The 21,255-nt window shown below is 45.2% G+C and overlaps 1 protein-coding gene across 1 annotated transcript; it reads left to right on the top strand.

Moving 5' to 3' along the window:
- Positions 1–7,629: 7,629 nt before the first annotated feature.
- SRSF6 (serine and arginine rich splicing factor 6) lies at positions 7,630–13,354 on the top strand. Its single transcript, XM_017878049.1, is given in 6 exon segments — positions 7,630–7,932; positions 8,151–8,302; positions 9,551–9,675; positions 9,812–10,020; positions 10,297–10,380; positions 10,485–13,354. Coding segments are annotated over 6 exon segments (1,035 nt in total). The 5' UTR covers positions 7,630–7,825; the 3' UTR covers positions 10,843–13,354.
- Positions 13,355–21,255: the final 7,901 nt, after the last annotated feature.

The following is a 21,255-nucleotide window of genomic DNA, read 5'->3' as shown; positions in this document are numbered from 1 at the left end:
TTTTGAGATGGAGTCTTGCTCGCTCTATCACCCAGGCTGGAGAGCAGTGGCTCGGTCTTGGCTCACTGCACTGCAACCTGCGCCTCCCCAGTTCAAGTGATTCTCTTCCCTCAGCCTCCTGAGTAGCTGGGATTGCAGGCATGGGCCACCACACCCGGCTAATTTTTGTATTTTTAGTAGAGACGGGGTTTCACCATGTTGGCCAGGTGAGAGACAGGGAGAGGGAGAGAGAGAGAGAAGGAGAGACAGGGAGGGAGAGGGAGGGAGAGGGAGACAGGCAGAGAGAGAGGAAGGAAGAGCAGTCGTACAATCATGACTCTCGAACTCCTGACCTCAGGTGATCTGCCCGCCTCAGCCTCCCAAAGTGCTGGGATTACAGGCGTGAGCCACTGTGCCCAGCCCGTTTTTGGACTTTTCTAAGAGTTGAAGATGAAGGTGTAAAAAGAAGACAGCATCCCTGCTCCACTGATGCTGACATTCTAGTTGGGGATGGGAGAGGCAGAAAGAAATATCTCAGGTGATGAAAAGTTCTACGAAAAAAAATGGAACAGGGGAAGAAGAGACACAGAGTTCAGGGGAAAGACGCTATGTTTAAATAGATGGTTAAGGAGGTGCTTCTGATAACAGTCTGTTTTCTGCTGATATACCACAAACTGGGTAATTTATAATGAAAAATTTATTTCTCCCTCTCTTTTTTTAAGGCTAGTCATGTGACGCAGTGGAAGTGGAGAAGGAACAAAGAAATCTATAACTGGTTGTGATCAATTAGTTGCAAACATCAGTGTGCTTGGACCAGTCAGAAAAGAAATTTATTTCTTACACAAGACAGAGAGGCACTGGGGGCCAGACTCTCTTTAAAACAATCCACCTCTTAATAACCAACCCACTCCTTCCATAATAACATTAATTCGCGAAGGCTCCACCCTCATTCATGATTCAGTCACCTCTTATTAGGCCTCACCTCCCAATATCATGCACTGGGGATAAAGTCTCAAACACAGAAACTGTTGAGGGACATGTTCAAGCCACAGCAATAACATTGAGCAGAAACCAAAAGGAAATGAGGGGCGCTAATCATAGAAAAATAGTTCCAGATGCAGGGAGCTGTCCAGTGACAAGGCCCTGAGGTTGGTGTATGTTTGGCACATTCAAGAGCTGGTGGGAGAAGGAAGAGTAAGGAATGCAGGGAGAGTTGGAGGGACGTGACTGTATAGGACCTACCCCCATTGATATTCAAAAGCCACCACAAACCCATCCAATACACACATATGTAGTCGTATCAAGAGCTGGGAGTTTTAGGCCAGGCAAGGTGGCTCATGCCTGTAATCCCAGCACTCTGAGAGGCTGAGGTGGGCAGATCAGTTGAGTCCAGGAGTTCGAGACTAGCCTGGGCAACATGGCAAAAACCCATCTCTACAAAAAATACAAAAAATTAGCTGGACCTGGTGGCTCATACCAGTAGTCCCAGCTACTCAGGAGGCTGAGGTGGGAAAATTTCCTGAGCCCAGGAGGTGGAGATTGCAGTAAGCCAAGATGGCACCACTGCACTTCAGCCTGGATGACCAAGTGAGACTCTGTCTCAAAAAAAAGAAAAAAAAAAAATGGCGGGACGGGGGCTTGAGGTGGTGTTATTTACAAAAAACTGGGATCATGCATACATTAAAACTTGCCTTCTTTACTTAACAACACCCAAAAGCATCATTAGTGGTCAGTCACACAGACCGAGGTAAGCAAACCTGTTCTGTGAAGAGACAGCAAGGAAATAGTTTAGGCTTTGCAGGCTGGATAGTCTCTGTTGTGACCACTCGATATAACAACGAAATCAAGACTGCTGCTGTAGCTCAAGAGGAGCCATAGACAATGCATAAATGAATGGGTGATACTGTGTTCCCATAGAACCTCATTTACAAAACAGGTGACAGGCCAAGATTTGACTGAGGCCCTAGTTTGCAAAGCCGACACATGACGTTACTGTTGTCTTCCCGATGCTGAGAACAGTAGGCATTCAATAAATATTTGAAATAAGAATAATCTTACTTATTTTCATCGTGGAAGAGTATTCCATGGCTTAAATAAGCATCCTTGGACCTATGGTTTTACAAACTGGCTCCTTGTCAAATAGATTTCTAGGATTAAGCTTACTGGGTCAAAGGCTTATGAACTTGCTGTTTGTCAATTAACCACTACTTCCTTGAAACTCTTTCCACTCCTAGCTGCTGTGACACCACACTCTTTTGGGATTTTTTTCCTTACCTTTTTAGTCACTTCCCAGTTGCCATTCCTAAATTTTTGGAAGGGAGGGGGACAGGTTTTCACTCTGTGGCCCAGGCTGGAGAGCAGTTGCAAGTGATCTTCCTGCCGTTGCCTCCCAAGTAGCTAGGACTATAGGTGCGTCCCACCATGCCTACTAACATTTTTCTTTCTTTCTTTTCTTTTCTTCTCTTCTCTTCTCTTCTCTTCTCTTCTCTTTCTTTCTTTCTTTTTCTTTTCCCTTTCCTTCCTTCCTTCCTTCCTTCCTTCCTTCCTCCCTCCCTCCCTCCCTCCCTCTCTTTCTCTCTCTTTCTTTCTTTCTTTCTTTCTTTCTTTCTCTTTCTTTCTTTCTTTCTTTCTTTCTTTCTTTCTTTCTTTCTTTCTTTCTTTCTTTCTCACATAGTCTCGTTCTGTAGCCCAGGCTGGAGTGCAGTAGTGCAGTCTCTGCTCACTGCAACCTCTACCTCCCGGGTTTAAGCGATCCTTGTGCCTTAGTCTCCCGAGTAGCTGGGATTACAGGCCTGCACCACTACACCCGGCTAATTTTTTGTGTTTTTGGTAGAGTCGGGGTTTCACCATTTTGGCCAGGCTGGTCTCGAACTCCTGACCTCAAGTGATCTGCCTGCCTCGTCCTCCCAAAGTGTTGGGATTACAGGTGTTAGCCACCATGCCCGGCCTTTTTTCATTTTTTGTAGACTTGCTATGTTGCCCAGGCTGGTCTTGAACTCCTGGCCTCCAGAGATCCTCCCACCTCATCCTCCCAAAGCACTGGGATTACAAAGCACAAGTCCCTGCACCCAGCTTCCATTCCTGAATTTAACAAAATTTCAGAGTCCCTGTGGTAGTGTGTCCGGAATTGGTTCCTTCCGGCAGGTTCTTGGTCTCACTGACTTCAAGAATGAAGCCACAGACCCTCGCGGTGAGTGTTACAGTTCTTAAAAATGGTGTGTCCGGAGTTTTTTCCTTCCGGTGGGTTCGTGGTGTTAAGCCGCAGACCTTCTGCAGTGAGGGTTACAGCTCTTAAAGATAGTGCAGACTCAAAGAGTGGGCAGCAGCAAGATTTATACGTGCATATATACATAAATATGTGTAGAGAGAGAGGCTTAAACAAACAAGTTCATGGAATATAGTTAGGGAAGGGAGAATTTGACAATGATAACATTTTTTACTCATCAAACTCTCATTTTTAAAAAATTTGTTAAAATTCATTATTTGCAAGAGTTGAAGCAGGAAATGACACTTTTATGGTATTGGTGGGACTGGATGTTGCTTCCGGGAGTCAGTGGGGTAGTATTTATTGAAGGATGGGGAATTCGTTTGTCAAAGACAAAGATGCAGCTGATATCATCCACTCTTCCTCTCACTTCTCTTTCCCAAAGCCCCATGGCTACCCCTAACAAGAAACCCAAGAGCACTGCTGCGGAAGAGAAAACAGCTTCAGATATCATAATTGAGAGAGGTGTTGGATTGTCACCATGCTGTGGAGTCTTCCTGAGGACCCAACGCTGCTGATGTGTTGGGAGAACAAATCAAAGCAGAAATGGTAGATGTGCAGCATGGGAGCTCATTTCTTTTCTTATTTCTTTCTTTTCTTTCTTTCCTTTCTCTCTTTTCTTTTCTTTCTTTTTTAGACAAGAGTCTTGCTCTGTCACCCAGGCTGGAGTGAAGTGGAGCCATCACAACTCACTGCAGCCTTGACCTCCAGGGCTCAAGTGATCCTCCCACCTCAGTCCCTGGAGTAACTGGGACTACAAGCATGCGCCGCCACTCTCGGCCTTTTTTTTTTTTTTTTTCTTTTATAGAGATGGAGTCTCGCTATGTTGCTCAGGCTGGTCTTGTGCTCCTGGGATCAAGTGATCCCATCTCTGCCTCTCAAGGTGATGGGATTACAGGTGTGAGCCACCGTGCCCGGCAAATCCCCTTTCGTAGCAACTCAGGTGTATCTGTGTGGAGTGGAGTGAATATAGCACCAGTTGCTCCAGAAACAGAATCCAGAATGGGAAACTGTCAGTGACAGAGTTAGAAAGAATCATGAGTCAGATGATTGAAAGATCCTCTGAGGCTCTTTCAACTGAGAGAATGGATTGCATGTTGCCAAGCTAGTCCAAACCTCGTTTTACAAACTTCTGTAGGCTGGGCATGGTGGCTCATGCCTGTAATCCCAGCACTTTGGGAGGCTGAGGATTGAACTCCTTGAGCCCAGGAGTTCGAGATCAGCCTGGGTAACATAGGGAGATCCTGTCTCTATTTAAAAAAGAAAAAAAAGAAAAGAAAAAACTTCTGTACAGGATTCATTTGGACTAGCATTTCTCAACCTCAGCTATTGACATTCCGGGCCAGATAATTCTTCGTGGTGGGGCTGTCCTGTGCCTTGTAGGATGTTTCATGACATCCCTAGCCTCTACCCATGAGATACCAGCAGCTCCTTCCCTCCTCCAGCTGTGACAACCAGAAAGTCTTCAGATATTGACAGACGTCCCCTGGGGGGACAGAACTGCCCCCTGTTGAGAACCACTGCCCCCTGTTGAGAGCCTCCCCACTAGTTGGAACTACAGGCATGTGCCACCATGCCTAGCTAATTAAAAAAAAAAAAATTTTTTTTTTTTTGTGGAGACGGGATCTCGCCATGTTGCCCAGGTTGATATCGAACTCCTGGGCTCAAGCAATCCTCTCACCTGGGCCTCCCGAAGTGCTGGGATTACAGGCGTGAGCTACCAGGCCTTGCTCCTTGTTTTTCTTTCTTTCTTTGAGTCAGAGTCTTGCTTTTTCACCCAGGCTGCAGTGCAGTGGCATGATCATAGCTTACTGCAACCTCGAACTCCTGGGCTCAAGAGATCTTCCTGCCTCAGTTTCCCAAGGTGCAGGGATTACAGACTCATATTTTTTTATTTATCTAACTTTAAGCATGGACTCTACCTCCCCCAGTCGTGACAAACAACAACGTTTCCCTCCAGACTGCCAAATAGCTCCAGGAGGGCAACCCAACCCCCCCCCACCCCCGCTTTTTCAACCCGAGGCTGAAGGATATTGAAGTTGCACCATTCAAAACTGAACAGGAATACAAAAATATCTAAAGAGCTGGTGTTGGGCTGGGCGTGGTGGTTCACGCCTTTGGGAGACCGAGGCGGGTGGATCACCTGAGGTTGGGAGTTCGAGATGAGACCAGCCTAACATGGTGAAACCCCGTCTCTACTAAAAATACAAAATTAGCTGGGCGTGGTGGCGCATGCCTGTAACCCCAGCTACTCGGGAGGCGAGGCAGGAGAATCATTCGAACCCAGGAGGCGGAGGTTGCAGTGAGCCGAGATTGCACAGGTGTGAGCCACAGCGCCTGGCCTGGGCTGCATGCTTTCAGGAGGCTCTAGGGGAGAATCTGTTCCCTCCTGTCTTCCAGCTTCCAGAGGCTACTCTTTGGCTTATGGTTCCTTCCTCCATCTTCAAAGCCATTAACTTCGGTTGTGACTTCCTTACAGTCAATCACTCTGACCCCAATCCCAGCCTCCTTTGTCACATCTGCTTCTCTGACTGTGGCTCTCCTGTCCCCCTCTTGTAAGCACCCTTATGATCACATTGGGCCCACCCAGATAATCCTGGGGCATCTCTGCATCTCAAGATGCTCAACTTAACCAGATCTGCAAAGTCCCTTTTGACATATAAAGTAACATCTTCACAGGTTTCAGGGATTAGGATTAGGACATAGACATCTTTAGGGGGAACCCTTATTCTGCCTACCCAGAGGTGAAGCTGGTGGGGCTTCTGGGTTAGGTGGGGACTTGGAGAACTTTTCTGTCTAGCGAAAGGATTGTAAACCCACCAATCAGCACTCTGTGTCTAGCTAAAGTTTGGTAAAGGTACCAATTGGCATGCTGTAAAAATGGACCAATCAGCATTCTGTAAAATGGACCAATCAGCACTCTGTAAAATGGACCAATTAGCAGGATGTGGGTGGGGCCAAATAAGGGAATAAACGCTGGCCAACAACCTGCTGCTGTGGCCTTCCACACCGTGGGGGTGGGGGGTGTTGTTCTTTTGCTTCAAGCAAGTTGGAGTCTTGCTTTATCACCCAGGCTGTAGTGCAGTGGCATGATCGTAGCTCACTGCAGCCTTGAACTCTTGGGCTCAAGGGATCCTCTTGCCTCGGCTTCTCAAAGTGTGGGGATTACAGACTCGTATTTTTTATTTATCTAACTTTAAGCATGGCGTCTACCTCCCCCAGTCGTGACAAACAACAACGTTTCCCTCCAGACTTCCACATAGCTCCAGGAGGACAAAACCCCCCTTTTTCAACCCGAAGCTTAAGGATATTGAGGTTGCACCACTCAGAGCAGGTATACAAAAATATCTAAAGAGCTGGTGTTATCTCAGTGATATCCCTTCCCCCCCCCCTTTTTTTTTAAGCTTCGGTGACACCCTACTCTCCTGGTCTTCTCCCTACCTCCCTAGTCACTCCTCCCCGTCAGTCTCCTTTCCTGTACTTACATTTCAAAGTACCCCAGGCGTTGGCCTGGGTCTTCCCCTCCCCACCTAAACTTAAACCAGAGGTTTTCATCTGGTTCTCCAACTTTAAATAGCATCTCCATTGATAAACTCACAAAATAAGCCACTTTCAAGTCAATGGAAGAAATGATAGTATTGGGACAAAGGACTTTCCATAAACAGGAGAAAAAAAAATCGTTCATCGCTGTGGGAGGGCTGCGGGGTCTCCTCCGCGCTCCCTTTTGAGCACCTACAGTGAGCGTAGGATTCCCACGGACACCCCAATCCACAAGTGAGTCAAGTTGCCAGGGCTCCAAGAAAGACGCATGGAGGGAGAGGGGAACGTCCGGGGAGGCCAAGACTGAAGAAGGCTGCGAGTGAGACCCGGAGAGGCTGATGTCGGCGGGTCTGCAAGCTCGCAACGCGACCCCTTTCCGGTCAGCAAGACCTCGGCGAGCGATCCTCGGATTCTGCGAAACCGGACCAGCGACTGGGTCCGAGAGCGCGATCCCCACCAAAGCTAGCACCGACCAATCGCTGGGGGAAACAGGCAGCCTCGTTTTAACCCACTAATCAGAGGCCTCGGCGACCCATTATACCCACCTCGAGAACCAATGAAAAACGGGGATTCGCTCAGCCCGCCTCCCGAGTTTCAACCCCAAAGAGATCGATCGCGCAGAGTTTTATAAAAGGTACAAATTAGAAAACAATTCTGCGGCTGCATTACAGACATTGTGTTTTCAAAGACGGTGGGGAGGGTTGGAGAAAAGTCCTAGAAGCGAGCAAGACCGCACTACACCGAAACGTCGCGGGCAGCTGACTCTCCAATCACCATTTAGCCAGTCACAATTTAGCCCAGGACCGACGCGGGACGGACGGGCCGCTGCGCGTTGACGTCACGCGCCAGGCCCCGCCCCACCGGCCGCCCATATAGCGTGAGCCTAGCGCGCGCGCGCGCATCATTGTGTGGCTGGACTCGGCCGCCGCTGTGGTGTGAGGCGCGTGTTCGGGCTCTTGCCGTCCCCGCACCCGCACCGCGGCTACTGGCTTGCGGTCCGCCGTTCGACAACCAGCCCTTGGGCCCCCGCCCGCCACGGACATGCCGCGCGTCTACATAGGACGCTTGAGCTACAACGTCCGGGAGAAGGACATCCAGCGCTTTTTCAGTGGTTATGGCCGCCTCCTCGAAGTAGACCTCAAAAATGGGTGAGTCGGGCCTGGGCGCCCGCGCCCAGCGTCCCAGGCCTGGTGGCGGCGGGAACTCTCCAAGGAAAAAGGCGGCCAAGGCCGCGACGCCGCGTGGCAGGGCCTCCAAGATGGCGACGGCGCGGCGTCGCGGGGCGCGCTGAGGGGTGCGGGGCGCGCACGTGCGCGCCCTGGCTAACGACGCCCCCGCCGTTGTCCGGCCCTGGCACCGCCCCCAGGTACGGCTTTGTGGAGTTCGAGGACTCCCGCGACGCCGACGACGCCGTTTACGAGCTGAACGGCAAGGAGCTCTGCGGCGAGCGCGTAATCGTAGAGCACGCCAGGGGCCCGCGTCGCGATCGCGACGGCTACAGCTAGGAAGCGCAGTGAAGTCCCACCCCGCGCGCTCCGAGCCCTTGGGGACCCTGGGGGGGGCGGGGGTGGGGTGGGTTGGGCCTCCCAGCCCGGGCAGCGCGAGGCGGTCGTTTGACTCGGGCGTCCCGAGCCAGGCTGACTTCAAGGTCTGCCCGGGCAGCCCATGGGACGCCGGAGGCGCGGGGATTGGGTTTGGGTGGTTGATTTATATTTGCGAAGTTGGGAGGGGGGTGGCTTCTTCTGGCCCCTGTCAGCACTGTCACAGCGTTCTAACCACAGAGGAGTAAGGAGTGGCTGTATTTGTCGTATTCTTCCTTATACCTATCAGTGCATTAGTTAAGATCGGGACAGCTGGGGTGGAGGTGGGTATGGGGTAGGGGGCGGGGGAGGGGAAGGGAGGAGCGTGAAAGTGTAGGTCTTAAAGCTATGGAACTTGATGGGGGCCGAAGAATGTACTATTTTTAAATAATGTGGTATTGTACCACAAAGTAGATCTAAATAAGCTTTATGCTGTATTTGAACTAACTGGGGCATGTTATTGGGAGGAGGTTGGGGGGATTTTTGGTTATGTTAAATGTTTGATGTTTAAATTGTTGCATGTTGAATTCAAACTTTTTAACAAGTCCTTGATGTTTCAATTTGAAAGTGACCAATGGGGCTGAGGCTGTGTCCACTGAGGCTAAGATGACTGCCTTTCCTGATTGGCCTTGGCTTTTCCATACATTGTGTGACCCTTGCCCTATGACCCTTTGGCTGACCTTACCGGAAGCCATGACGACAGCAGCCTTTTGCCATTAGACGCAGGGTGATGGTGAGGATTCCAAGGGTTAGACAAAACTGGTTAATCTGAACTAGGTGACTGTTACCTTGCGTGTTTTGTGGCCAAACCACCACCAAAAACCTCACACTGTGATGTAAGTACTTAGTGTAAAACTAGTAAACATTTTTGTAAAATGTAGAAATGCATGTAATCAGTTAAGTTTTATATTTTACAATGTTCTGTAAAATAAAACTTAGCGAGGTAAATCGAATAAAGGAGCAGTCACTCTCTAACAGATTGTAGGAGAGGTTTAGTTGGATTTAGTCTATTTGACTTGCCCTTAATTTAATTTTATGGCAAATCACAAATGTGTCGAAGGTTTAGCAATATAATAGCAAAGTCCTACTCCAGTAAATAAAAGTTGATATGTTTGTACTAACTTTCAAAGACATTATGCGTTTTTATCACTACAAGGCATCTAATTGTTCCCTTCATGTGATAAAGGTGGTGGAGGTGGATACAGCAGTCGGAGAACATCTGGCAGAGACAAATACGGACCACCTGTTCGTACAGAATACAGGCTTATTGTAGAAAATCTTTCTAGTCGGTGCAGTTGGCAAGATTTAAAGGTATGTGCTGTAATTCAAGATACAAAGGATACGACTAATGCTTTGAAGTAAACTCTTTACATTCTTATTTCTGGGAATTTATTATAGTATATAGATCTTTTAAGATTTCCGAGTCTGACCAATCTTACCATTTCAGGATTTTATGCGACAAGCAGGTGAAGTAACCTATGCGGATGCCCACAAGGAACGAACAAATGAGGGTGTAATTGAGTTTCGCTCCTACTCTGACATGAAGCGTGCTTTGGACAAACTGGATGGCACAGAAATAAATGGCAGAAATATTAGGCTTATTGAAGATAAGCCACGCACAAGCCATAGGCGATCTTACTCTGGAAGCAGATCCAGGTAACTTGCTGAAGGACACTGTGGGGAGGAAACAGAATATTTGCCAATAAAAAAGGGATTAATGGAGTAATTTCAATTGTTGCCTACCTGAATTAAAGCCAGCTTTTAGTTTGTTTTGGCTGTGCATCATTGGGTTTTCTTCTGGATGTTTTGAACAGTGTATTTAATTTCGTAGTAAAGAAAAACATTATTCTTTGGCTTATCTATTTTTGCCAGATGGCACAGATGTATTTAAGATGGATTGAAATTAAGACTTCATTGTTTGTCTCCTAATAGGTCTCGATCTAGAAGACGGTCACGAAGTAGGAGTCGCAGGAGCAGCCGCAGTAGATCTCGAAGTATCTCAAAAAGTCGCTCCCGGTAAATAATGTTGTGTTGAGTCACTGTGAATATTACTGTACTTGTTTATGGAGTACGTGTATGTTCTTACAAAGTATTGAGAGAATCGGTCTTTCCTTGTCCAGTTCCAGGTCGCGGAGCAAAGGTCGATCACGTTCTCGATCAAAAGGCAGGAAATCTAGATCAAAGAGCAAATCTAAGCCCAAGTCTGATCGGGTCTCCCATTCACATTCTCGAAGCAGATCTAAGGATGAGTATGAGAAATCTCGAAGCAGGTCTCGGTCCCGATCCCCCAAAGAAAATGGAAAGGGTGATATAAAGTCAAAATCCAGATCAAGGAGCCAGTCCCGTTCCAATTCGCCGCTACCTGTTCCACCCTCAAAGGCCCGTTCTGTGTCCCCTCCACCAAAAAGAGCTTCAAGATCCCATTCTAGGTCTCGTTCAAAGTCAAGATCAAGGTCCAGGTCGAGTTCCAGAGATTAAATCAGAACTCTCTTGTTCTTTGCACACTATTATGGAACACTTTCCTATTTAGGCAGTTACTCTTCCATGTTTATACTTGGCCTTTTCTGCAAGAGCAATCTCCTGAAAACAGGGGCACACAGAAATTTGATTTGTGGCCAAATTTGATGAAAAAGATGAGGCTCTAAGGAAATGGTGGCATGAAGTCAGACACCCTGTCCCTTCTTTGTAGAATTAAGATAACTTTGATTTTATAGCTTTTGAGCTGAAATGACTTTTGTAAAGAGTAAGCTCATTTAGTTTTTTTTTTTTTTTTTCCAAGTATTTCAGCAGGATCTGCTGGCAGGGTTTTTTTGTTTTATTTGTTTGCTTATTTTAAATTAACTATTTCAAGCTTTGAATACTTAAGACTTTAGAGGGAGAACCCAATTTTCAATTATGTTGGCTTTTTATAAAGCTTGAGTTATGTAAGATTTAAATAAAACTTTGCTACCAAGATGATTGCCTTATTGAATAGGTCACTATTAAATTTCTTTAAATGTTGGTATCTGCCATTTGTGGAAACATGTAAATTCTACTGAAGTGTAAACAAGGCAAGCCTCAGATCAGCAATAAATTATTCAGTTTGGATAACATTATTTTGTGCTGTTAATCAAATTTGCCAAAGTCTTTATCTGCCCCTTTAACAAGTTGAGTAAAAATAAAAGGTATTTTTTAGTCAATCTGTTCCATGATTTTGCTTAAATTAATAATTTTAAGTAATGGAACTTTTTTCAAAGGCAAATTTAAACTCTAAGAAATAACTCCTAATACTTGGGGTCTTGGTTAGATAATCCACTTTCTGGAAGTTGTCAGTGTAATTAGTGTTAGAGAGTGGTTCAGTTGTCTTTAATGTTTGTCATGTGGAAATGGAAGTAGCCTCTTTTTGATCTGAACTTGAGTTTATTCAGAGTGTAAAAGCACATACTGCATTTTCTGCTGAAAGATAATTATGTTTAACAGACACTTAATCTCAGTAAAGTCAGTCGCCAGTTAAGTTCCACCTAATAGTCCGCTTCATAGTTAGTGGGATTATGTGATAATTGGTTAGATCATACTTGTAAATTTTAATGCATTGTGTAATTGCTATGAAAAAAAGTGAAATGGGTAAGGCCAAACTTTTGTACTTTATTACGAGTGAGATGTAATGAGTACTGTGGAAACCAAATTTGAATACTGCAAATTTGTATGAGTTACTAGGTTAGCAATTAGTCCATACATTCATAAGCCTGATGAGTTGAAATTGCAGTTGGAGAAGTGAATTAACCTTACATTCCTTTATTCAGATACTTAATTATATATAGTAATTTTATTTAAAAGCATTTATTGATCTTAGTCTGAAATCAAAATATAGATTAATTGGCTCAGCTTTAATACCTTTCCAGGAGCTGTCACAATGTAGGGTACTAAGGGTTGGATTGTGATGGGGCGTGGTCGTACACCACTCATTGTGCCACAGGTGTGCCTGGAAAGCATGATATTCTAGGGTTGGTTTTTAAGTTCAAATAATCCAGAAATACGCCTAATAAGATAGAGTTGAAAAACTTGAGTCAAATATCTAGGGCATTCACAGAGTGGCTGTGAGTTCTTGGTAGTGTGAAAAAAGCCTGTTTTTCAGAAATTCCTGGGTTTCCTGTTAAAAAATCTTAAAGCCCAACCTTAGGAATATAGTGCCCCAAAAGGCGGATGCTTCCATTATCTTTTCTTTGATAGTTTAATTAGATGTTTATAAAGAAATGGGTTTATTTTTCCAGTATAAATCTCAGAATTTAAGGAAAGAAAGTGGTGTGTGTTACTATAGTTCATTGTTTTGCCTACTCAGCAGAAGTGATGACTCTTAAAAATTGGCTTTGACCAAAGTTCTCTTATTTTCAGGGAAAACATAAAAGCTTTTGAACCACAGCCTTTTAAAAAGGGGTGGGAGGATATTATAGTAAGAAATTTGGCTTTCTAAAAATATGAAATCCTTCAACTGGGCTCTCTTGTTAATAGGACATCATATGATAATAGACTGGTTTGACTGCATTGTTAGCTGCCCCAGTAAGCAGGTCATTGTATAGGTAAATGCCTGCATCCATAATTTTCTAGTAATAGCCACAACCAATTTATTAATAGTCAGGGCCTATCCTTGCCTGTAGTTCTAAGTCACTGGATGCATGAAATCACTGTGTAACATTGGCTCACTTGATGAGCGTAGGGTTGACTGATAAAATGTTTAGTTCCCTTGCTAACTTGTGAGAAGAATGAGTCCACAACATGCTCCATCCCAGTGGCTAGATGGAGTATTAAGGTGGAGCAGAAGAGAAGTGAAAACATCTTGATTCCCCTTTCTTTCACTTGATGGTGTTTATGAACATGCCATAGTGCCTTTATGGCCAGTTTTGAGTCCTGCCTACTTTGACTTTTACGTTCCCATTCCTGTGTTACCACCTTCCTCCCGATTTGTTAACCTATTTTGTGCTTTAAATCTCAATAAAATACTTACTGAGGGAAAGACTTGTTTTGAGTTTATTGCATATGCCCACTTAGGACCAGATTCTTAAATGGTTTTTTGAATGGGAGTTGGCATTGGGAAGCCATTCCTATCTTGAGTATGAGAACAGGATCTTGTTTTCACTTCCCCAGAAACATGAGTTTGGGGTTTAGTATATGGTTTATCTTGGGCAAGTCACTAATCACTGTGCTTCAGTGTCGTCCTTGAAACAATAGGGATAAAACATGCCATGGGATGTGAAGACTAAAAGTCAAGAATGTGAACAGTACAAGAGAGTACCATAACAAATACCATTTTATTTACAAATATACATGGTTGGACCATACCTTGGAATCTGCTTATTATTGCAGCTACTGTTAACAGTACTTGTATCTGCTCAGAGATTTCTGTGGTTATATAAAAATGACCTTTTTAAGTTTTCAGTGTTCATGCCCTGAGTCGGCAGTTTGTTTTAATATATGCTAATACAGAGATGGGCTTAAAATGGCTGACTGGTTACTGTTGAATGAATGTATGATAAATTTTTTTTCAGAACCAACAGTATGAATAATCCTTTGACTTGTGTATCAGCATGAATTTAAAAATTACTCTCAGGATTCAACATTCAGAATTCTTGCAATAGAGCACCTAGTGTGGTAATTATCAATTTATATGCTAATCTTTTAAGTTTCCTCAGTGACCACATTTTGAATATATTAGTATCCCGAACATGTATGCATCTATTTACTGAAAGGACGAGTCAGTGCAATTGTGCAATTGGTCTTCCTAGATCCTAAATAGGTTGTTTACATATGCCTGTTTATCTTAGAGCAATCTTGCAGATGGCCCCCAGTATGGCACTTAACACACTCGTTAACTTTTTATAGCTTTTGAATAGAAAGGCATCATGGTTCAAAAATTGGAAGAGTGGGTGCGGTTGTTCATGCCTGTAATCCCAGCACTTTCGGAGGCCAAGACAGGAGGATCAACTGAGCTCAGGAGTTCAAGACCAGCCTGGCCAACATGGTGAAACCCTGTCTCCACCAAAAATACAAAAATTAGCCAGGCATGGTGGTGCGTGCCTGCAGTCCTACTACTGGGAGACTGAGAGACGGGCAGGACAATCGCTTGAACCCAGGAGGCGGAGGAGGTTGCAGTTAGCCAAGATCACACCATGGCACTCCAGCCTGGGCAACAGAGTGAAACCCTGTCTGAAAAAAATAAAATTTTAAAAATGTGTTTTCTAGGAACAGGAACATTATCTTCTGTAACTACAGAATTATCAAAATCAGGAAATTAATGTTGATAAAATACTGTTGTCTGATACACAGTTCATACTGAAATTTCATCAGTTGTCCCACAATGTCCCTTAACGTTTTTCCTCTTGGTCCAAGATTCATTGGTGGCATTTTGTTGTCATGGCTCTTGAGTCGGTTAATTTCTAATGCATCCTCAGGCTTTTTTTTCATCTTTTTATTTTATTTTATTTTTTTGAGACCGAGTCTTGCTCTGTCGCCCGGGCTGGAGTGCAGTGGCCGGATCTCAGCTCACTGCAAGCTCCGCCTCCCAGGTTTACGCCATTCTCCTGCCTCAGCCTCCCGTGTAGCTGGGACTACAGGCGCCCGCCACCTCACCCAGCTAGTTTTTTTTGTATTTTTTAGTAGAGACGGGGTTTCACCGTGTTAGCCAGGATGGTCTCGATCTTCTGACCTCGTGATCTGCCCGTCTCGGCCTCCCAAAGTGCTGGGATTACAGGCTTGAGCCACCGCGCCCGGCCCATCTTTTTAAGAAGTAGTTAATATAGGCTCCAGTTAGCCCCTCTCAAAATTATTTTAAAATGACTTTATAGTGATCCAAGTTATTAACATGGATCACTGGAAATATATAATACATCGAGGACAGAGTCTCATTCTTGTGATATTCCTGCCCAAACTGCTGTCATGTAGAAATGAGACAAATCCAAGATGAGGGGAAAACCTACAAAATAAATTTTTTTTTTTTTTTTTTGAGACAGAGTTTGACTCTTGTTACCCAGGCTGGAGTGCAATGGTGCAATCTCAGCTCACCGCAACCTCTGCCTCCTGGGTTCAAGCTATTCATCTGCCTCAACCTCCCGAGTAGCTGGGATGACAGGCCTGCGCCACCACGCCTGGCTAATTTTTTATTTTTTTAGTAGAGACAGGGTTTCTCCATGTTGGTCAGGCTGGTCTCGTGCCGACCTCAGGTGAGCCGCCCGCCTTAGCCTCCCAAAGTGCTGGGACTACAGGTGTGAGCCACCTTGCCTGGCCTTCTACCGTAAAGGAATTGCTTTGGAGGGGTGGCAGGGGCCGTGTACACTATATGGCTTTTCTTTAGGTTTTCTGTGTTTTGAGAGATAAGAGTCTCACTCGGTTACCCAGGCTGGAGTGCAGTGGTGCAATCATGGGCTCAAGCGATGCTCCCACCTCCGTCTCCCAAATTGCTGAGATGAGTGTGCACCACCACACCCAGCTAAGGGAGTAGACTATGTTTTAAAGGTAAGGTTTAAAGAAGGTAGTTTTTTATTTTTGTCTTTAGGAGGGAGTCAATTTGGAGATTAAGAGCTTCTGAAGGCAAAGCTTTGATGGCATCAGATTGAACCCCCATTACTGCTGCAAGCAGGAGAGTGAGTCCCCTAGCCCAGGTCCAAAAGGATTGGGAGGCAAATAAGTTGCACCCTCATCTATGAAACAAGACCTGCTAATGTTATGAAAAGTAAATAGTAATATCAAAGCATTTGGCACAGTCACTCATTAAATAGTAACTGCATTTAGGAAAACATTCTAAAATAGAACTAAACTCTCCAGGAGCGATGGTTCATACCTGTAAAGGTGGCCAGGGCGGGCAGATCACTTGAGATCCAGAGTTGGAGACCAGCTTGGCCAATGTGGTGAAACCCCATCTCTACTAATAATACAAAAATTAGCCGAGTGTGGTGGTGCAGGCCTGTAATCCCCGCTAGCCTGGAGACCAAGGCAAAAGGATCGCTTGAACCTGGGAGGGGAGGTTGCAGTGAGTCAAGACCACACCACTGTACTCCAGCCTGAGCAACAGAGCGAGACTGTCTCCAAACACCAGTGAATAGTAGAATGAACCGCCCTTGTGCTCCTCTAGCTTTAACAGTATATACCTGTCTACTTCCTCTCCCAAATAATTTTGAAGGAAATCCTAGACGTTTTAGCTGTAGACTCACTATATACCTCTTTAAAGACATCTAAACTCTCTTTAAATCTAGAGTCTCTCTTTTTGTTCCCTTTAATATATTTATTGGAGAAGCTAAGTCATTGTCCTGGAGAGTTTCCTAGTCTTGATTTTGATGATTGCAATCTCATGGCATCATTAAGTGTATTCTTCTGTATGCTGCATTAATAGACCTAGAGAAGTGGTTTTCTTTTTTTTTTTTTTTTTTTTTGAGAAGGGTTCTCACTCTCACCCAGGTTGGAGAGTTGCAGTGGTACAATTGCAGCTCACTGCAACCTCGGCCTCCTGGGCTCAAACGATCCTCCCACCTCAGCCTCCTGAGTAGCTGCCACAATTCCCAGCTCATTTTTTGTATTTTTGGTAGAGATGGTGTTTCACCATGTTGCCCAGGCTGGTCTCAAACTCCTGACCTCAAGCGATCCTCCCGCCTTGGCCTCCCAAAGTGCTGGGATTACAGGCGTGAGCCACTGCGCCCAGCAAGAAGTATAGTTTTGCCAAGGCACAGTGGCTCACACCTGTAATTCTAACACTCTGGGAGGATCAGTTGAGCCCAGGAGTTTGAGACCAGCCTCGGCAACATAGTGAGACCCCATCTCTACAAAAAAATAATAAGTTAGCCAGACATGATGCTGCCCACCTGTGGTGCCATCTACTCAGGAGGCTGAGGTGGGAGGGTCACTTGAGCCCAGGAGGTTAAGGCTGCAGTGAGTCAGTCATGCCACTGCACTGTAGCCTGGGTGACAGAGCGAGACCCTGTCTTTAAAAAAAAAAATGCAGTTCCCAACCAGCAGCATCAAAATCATCTCGGATGTTAGATGTTAGAAATACAACTTCAATCTTCACCCCAGACTCTGAATCAAAAACTCTATAGAGTCAGGCACAGAAAGACAAACTTTGCATGTTCTCACTTATTTGTGGGAGCTAAAAATCAAAACAGTTGAACTCATGGAAATAGTAAAAGGATGGTTATGAGAGGTTGGGAGGGCAGGAGGGGGGTGAGGGGTAAGTGGGGATGGTTAATGGATCCAAAAAAGAATAAAACGTATGTGATAGCACACAGGGTGACTATAGTCTGTAATTTAATTGTACATTTTAAAGACTATATAACTGGATTGTTTGTAACATTAAGGATAAATGCTTGAGGGTATATCTGTGTAGTGTGGGTAATTAAAAAGAAAAAATAAAAATAACATACAAAAAATGCTTGAGATGATGAATACCCCATTTTCCATGTTGTGATTATTACGCATTGCATGCCTGTATCAAAGTATCTCATTTACTCCATGAATATATACACCTACTATGTACCCACAACAATTTTTTTTTTTTTTTTTTTTTTTGAGATAGAGTCTTGCACTGTCGGCCAGGCTAGAGTGCAGTGGCACCATCTTGGCTCACTGCAACCTCTTGTTTCCTGGGCTCAAGCAATTCTCCTGCCTCAGCCTCCTAGGTAGTTGGGATTACAGGCGTGCGCCACCACACCTGGCTAATTTTTGTATTTTTAGTAGAGACAGGGTTTCACCATGTTGGCCAGGCTGGTCTCGAACGCCAGACCTCAGGTAATCCTCCCGCCTCAGCCTCCCAAAGTGCTGGGATCATGGGTGTGAGCCACCGCGCCCGGCCAATATTTTTTTTTAATAAATAAAACTCTGGGCCAGGCACAGTGGCTCACCCCTACAATCCCAGCACTTTGAAAGGCTGAAGCGGGCAGATCATCTGAGATCAGGAGTTCGAGACCAGCCTGACCAACATGGTGAAACCCATCTCTACTAAAAATACAAAAATTACCCGGGCATGATGGCACACGCCTGTAATCCCAACTACTTGGGAGACTGAGGCAGGAGACTCTCTTGAACCCAGGAGGTAGAGGCTGCAGTGAGCCAAGATCGTGCTCCAGTATGGGGACAGAGCGATACTCTGTGTCAAATAAATAAATATTTAAAAAATAAAACTGAGTAGAACACAGCCATAGGTGTTTTTAAAAGCCCCTTAGGTGGTTCTGGCACATACTAAAATTGAAGACCCACTATTCTAGTGGTTTTATCAAATTCCAGTTTTTAAAAAATTTAGGATGTGCAAATGCAGGTTTGTTACATGCATATATTCTGCCCGTGAGTCTGGGCTGTCATTGTGCCCATCACCACCTTTATCTTTTTTTCAAAACTTCTTGGGGACTGGACACCATGGTTCATGACTGTAATCCCAGCACTTTTGGGAGGCTGAGGTAGGCAGATGACTTGAGCCCAGGAGTTCAAGACCAGCCTGGGCAACATAGGGAGACCCTGCTTCTACAAAAAATAGAAAAATTAGCCAGGCATGGTGGCAGGTGGCTGTAGTCCCAGATACTTGGGAGGCTGAAGTGGAGGATCACCTGGGCCCTGGAGGTGGAGGCTGCAGTGAGCTGAGATCGCGCCTCAGCACTCCAACCTGGGCGACAGAGCAAGACTCTGTCTCAAAAAAAAAAAAAAAAAAAAAGAGAAAACGACATGGGGGCAGGGGCGGTGTCCCACACCTATAGGAAGCCAAGGTGGGAGGAATTCAAGGAGTTGAAGGCCTGGGTAACTTAGCAAGACCCCTAGCAAGACCCCATGTGGATGTTTTTTTTGTCATAATGGCAACCATTGATTATTTTTGCCTAGATACATTAAACCATGGACTGTGGCTTTAAACATTTATTTCAATCCATTGCAGCTCGCCTTATCAATGCTACCTTTTCATTTTTTCTTTTTTGAGTTAGGGTCTTACTCTGTCACTTAGCCTGGAATACACTGGTGTGATCATGGCTTACTGCAGCCTCAACCTCCTGGGGTCAAGCCATCCTCCCACCTCAGCCTCCCAAGTAGCTGGGACTGTAGGCACACGCCACCACGCCTGGCTAATTTTTGTATTTTTGTAGGGTCGGAGTTTTGCCATGTTCCCCAGGCTGTTTTTGAACTCCTGAGCTCAAGCAGTCTACCTGCCTCTGCCTCCCAAAATGTTGGGATCACACATGTGGGCCACTGTGCCTGGCCTTCTAATCAATGTTACCTAATTCTGTCTTCAGTCAGTGGGACTTAACTCAATTTGCCTCCTGAGTCCTTTTGAAACAATTCTAACCTTGTCAGTTTCCTCGCTTTCTGGTATAGTAAGATTTCCAGGCTCATGTTGTACATTTTCAGTCCAGATCTGAAATCAGCCATTTCTCCAAGGAGCCCTGGTTTTGCTGGAAATGGTATTTAGCAACCAGTCCAGGCAATAAGCAAGTTCATTGCCACTTGTTTGGTCATTAGGCCTTTTCAGTGGACAGAGCTAGGAAAATATTGCCTGATTCTCCCTCTAGCCACACAAATCATTTTACCTTCTGGTCATCTGAAGGTCCTCTCTTCTCCAAGCCGAAACCCTTCCAACTTTGCCTCAGTCAGTGCCACAGTTTTGAATCTCCTAACCATATGTTGTCTACCTGCACTCTTTGTGAGTGCCATTCTTACAGAGTGGTGTCCACTGGTAGACAAAGCACTCCAGGTTTGCTCTAACCTGCTCAAAGCAGAGCAGTACATGACTTCCCTGCCTTGATACGTGCTTCCTCAGCTGACTTCTGGGCCGTTTCTGGCAAAGGGATGAGAGGATTAAAAGGAAACTGTTTCTCTAAAATCCTGCAGCCTCTTTTCCACACCTTCAGAAGGTTTAAAGCAGATAATGTGTCATCTTGCTTGGAGTAATGAGTAGAAGAAGGAAAATTCAGAACCTAACTTTAAATGTGATTCTGGAGTATACAACAGCACTATAAATGGAATGAGTAAATAAAGACCTTAAATTATAGTTTTCATCCACCTTGACCATTGCCTGCAGACACAGCAGTAACTCAAGCCCAGACAACAGTGTGGCTGTGATCATAAGATGATCAGTGCTCACTGGTGTTTTCAGGAAGTTTTTCAGGAAGCCCTCAAAAAGTATAGCACCATGAGTCGTCATAGTCCAACTTACATTCAGTAAGCGTTTATTAAAAACTTGGCTGGGCGCGGTGCCTCACACCTGTAATCCCTGCACTTTGGGAGGCCGAGGCGGGCAGATCACTTGAGGTCAGGAGTTCAAGACCGGCCTGGCCAATATGGCAAAACCTCATCTCTACTAAAATACAAAATTAGCTGGGCAACGGTGGCAGGCTCTGTAATCCCAGCTACTCCAGAGCTGAAGGCAGGAGGATCACTTGAGACCCAGGAGGCGGGAGGTTGCAGTGAGCCGAGATCTACCACTGACTCAAGCCTGGGCGACAGAGCCAAGACTCTGTCTCCAAAAAAAAAAAATAAAAAAAAAAATCGTACCAGATGTGTGGTAGATTACATTACTGTCAGAAATATTTACTGTCTCCCCATTCTGCATTTATGAGTACTTCCCTCTCTTGATGTTGGCCAATGGAATTTAGCAGGCGTGATCTCTTTGGTAGGCTGAATGATGCCCTCCCCCGCCCCCCAGAAGGGGGACTCTCGCTCTCCAGAACCTGTGACTATGTAACAACATTGTAAAAGACGCTTTGCAGATGTAATTAAATAATGTTCTGGAGATGCGATTATCTGGCTAGGCCAGTGTAATCACAAAGGTCCTTATAAATAGGGAGGCTGGAGAGTCAAAAATCAGAAAAAGTTGGTGTAAAAATGGAAGCAACAGTAGATTGGAGATGCTCTACTGTCAGCTCTGAAGATGGAGGGAGCCATGGAACAAGGAAA

Source organism: Rhinopithecus bieti, unplaced genomic scaffold, assembly GCF_001698545.2.
Source record: "Rhinopithecus bieti isolate Rb0 unplaced genomic scaffold, ASM169854v2 scaffold_10347, whole genome shotgun sequence".
Taxonomy (NCBI): domain Eukaryota; kingdom Metazoa; phylum Chordata; class Mammalia; order Primates; family Cercopithecidae; genus Rhinopithecus; species Rhinopithecus bieti.
Note: the sequence above shows the minus strand (reverse complement) of the source record. Positions and strands in the feature narration are given on the sequence as shown.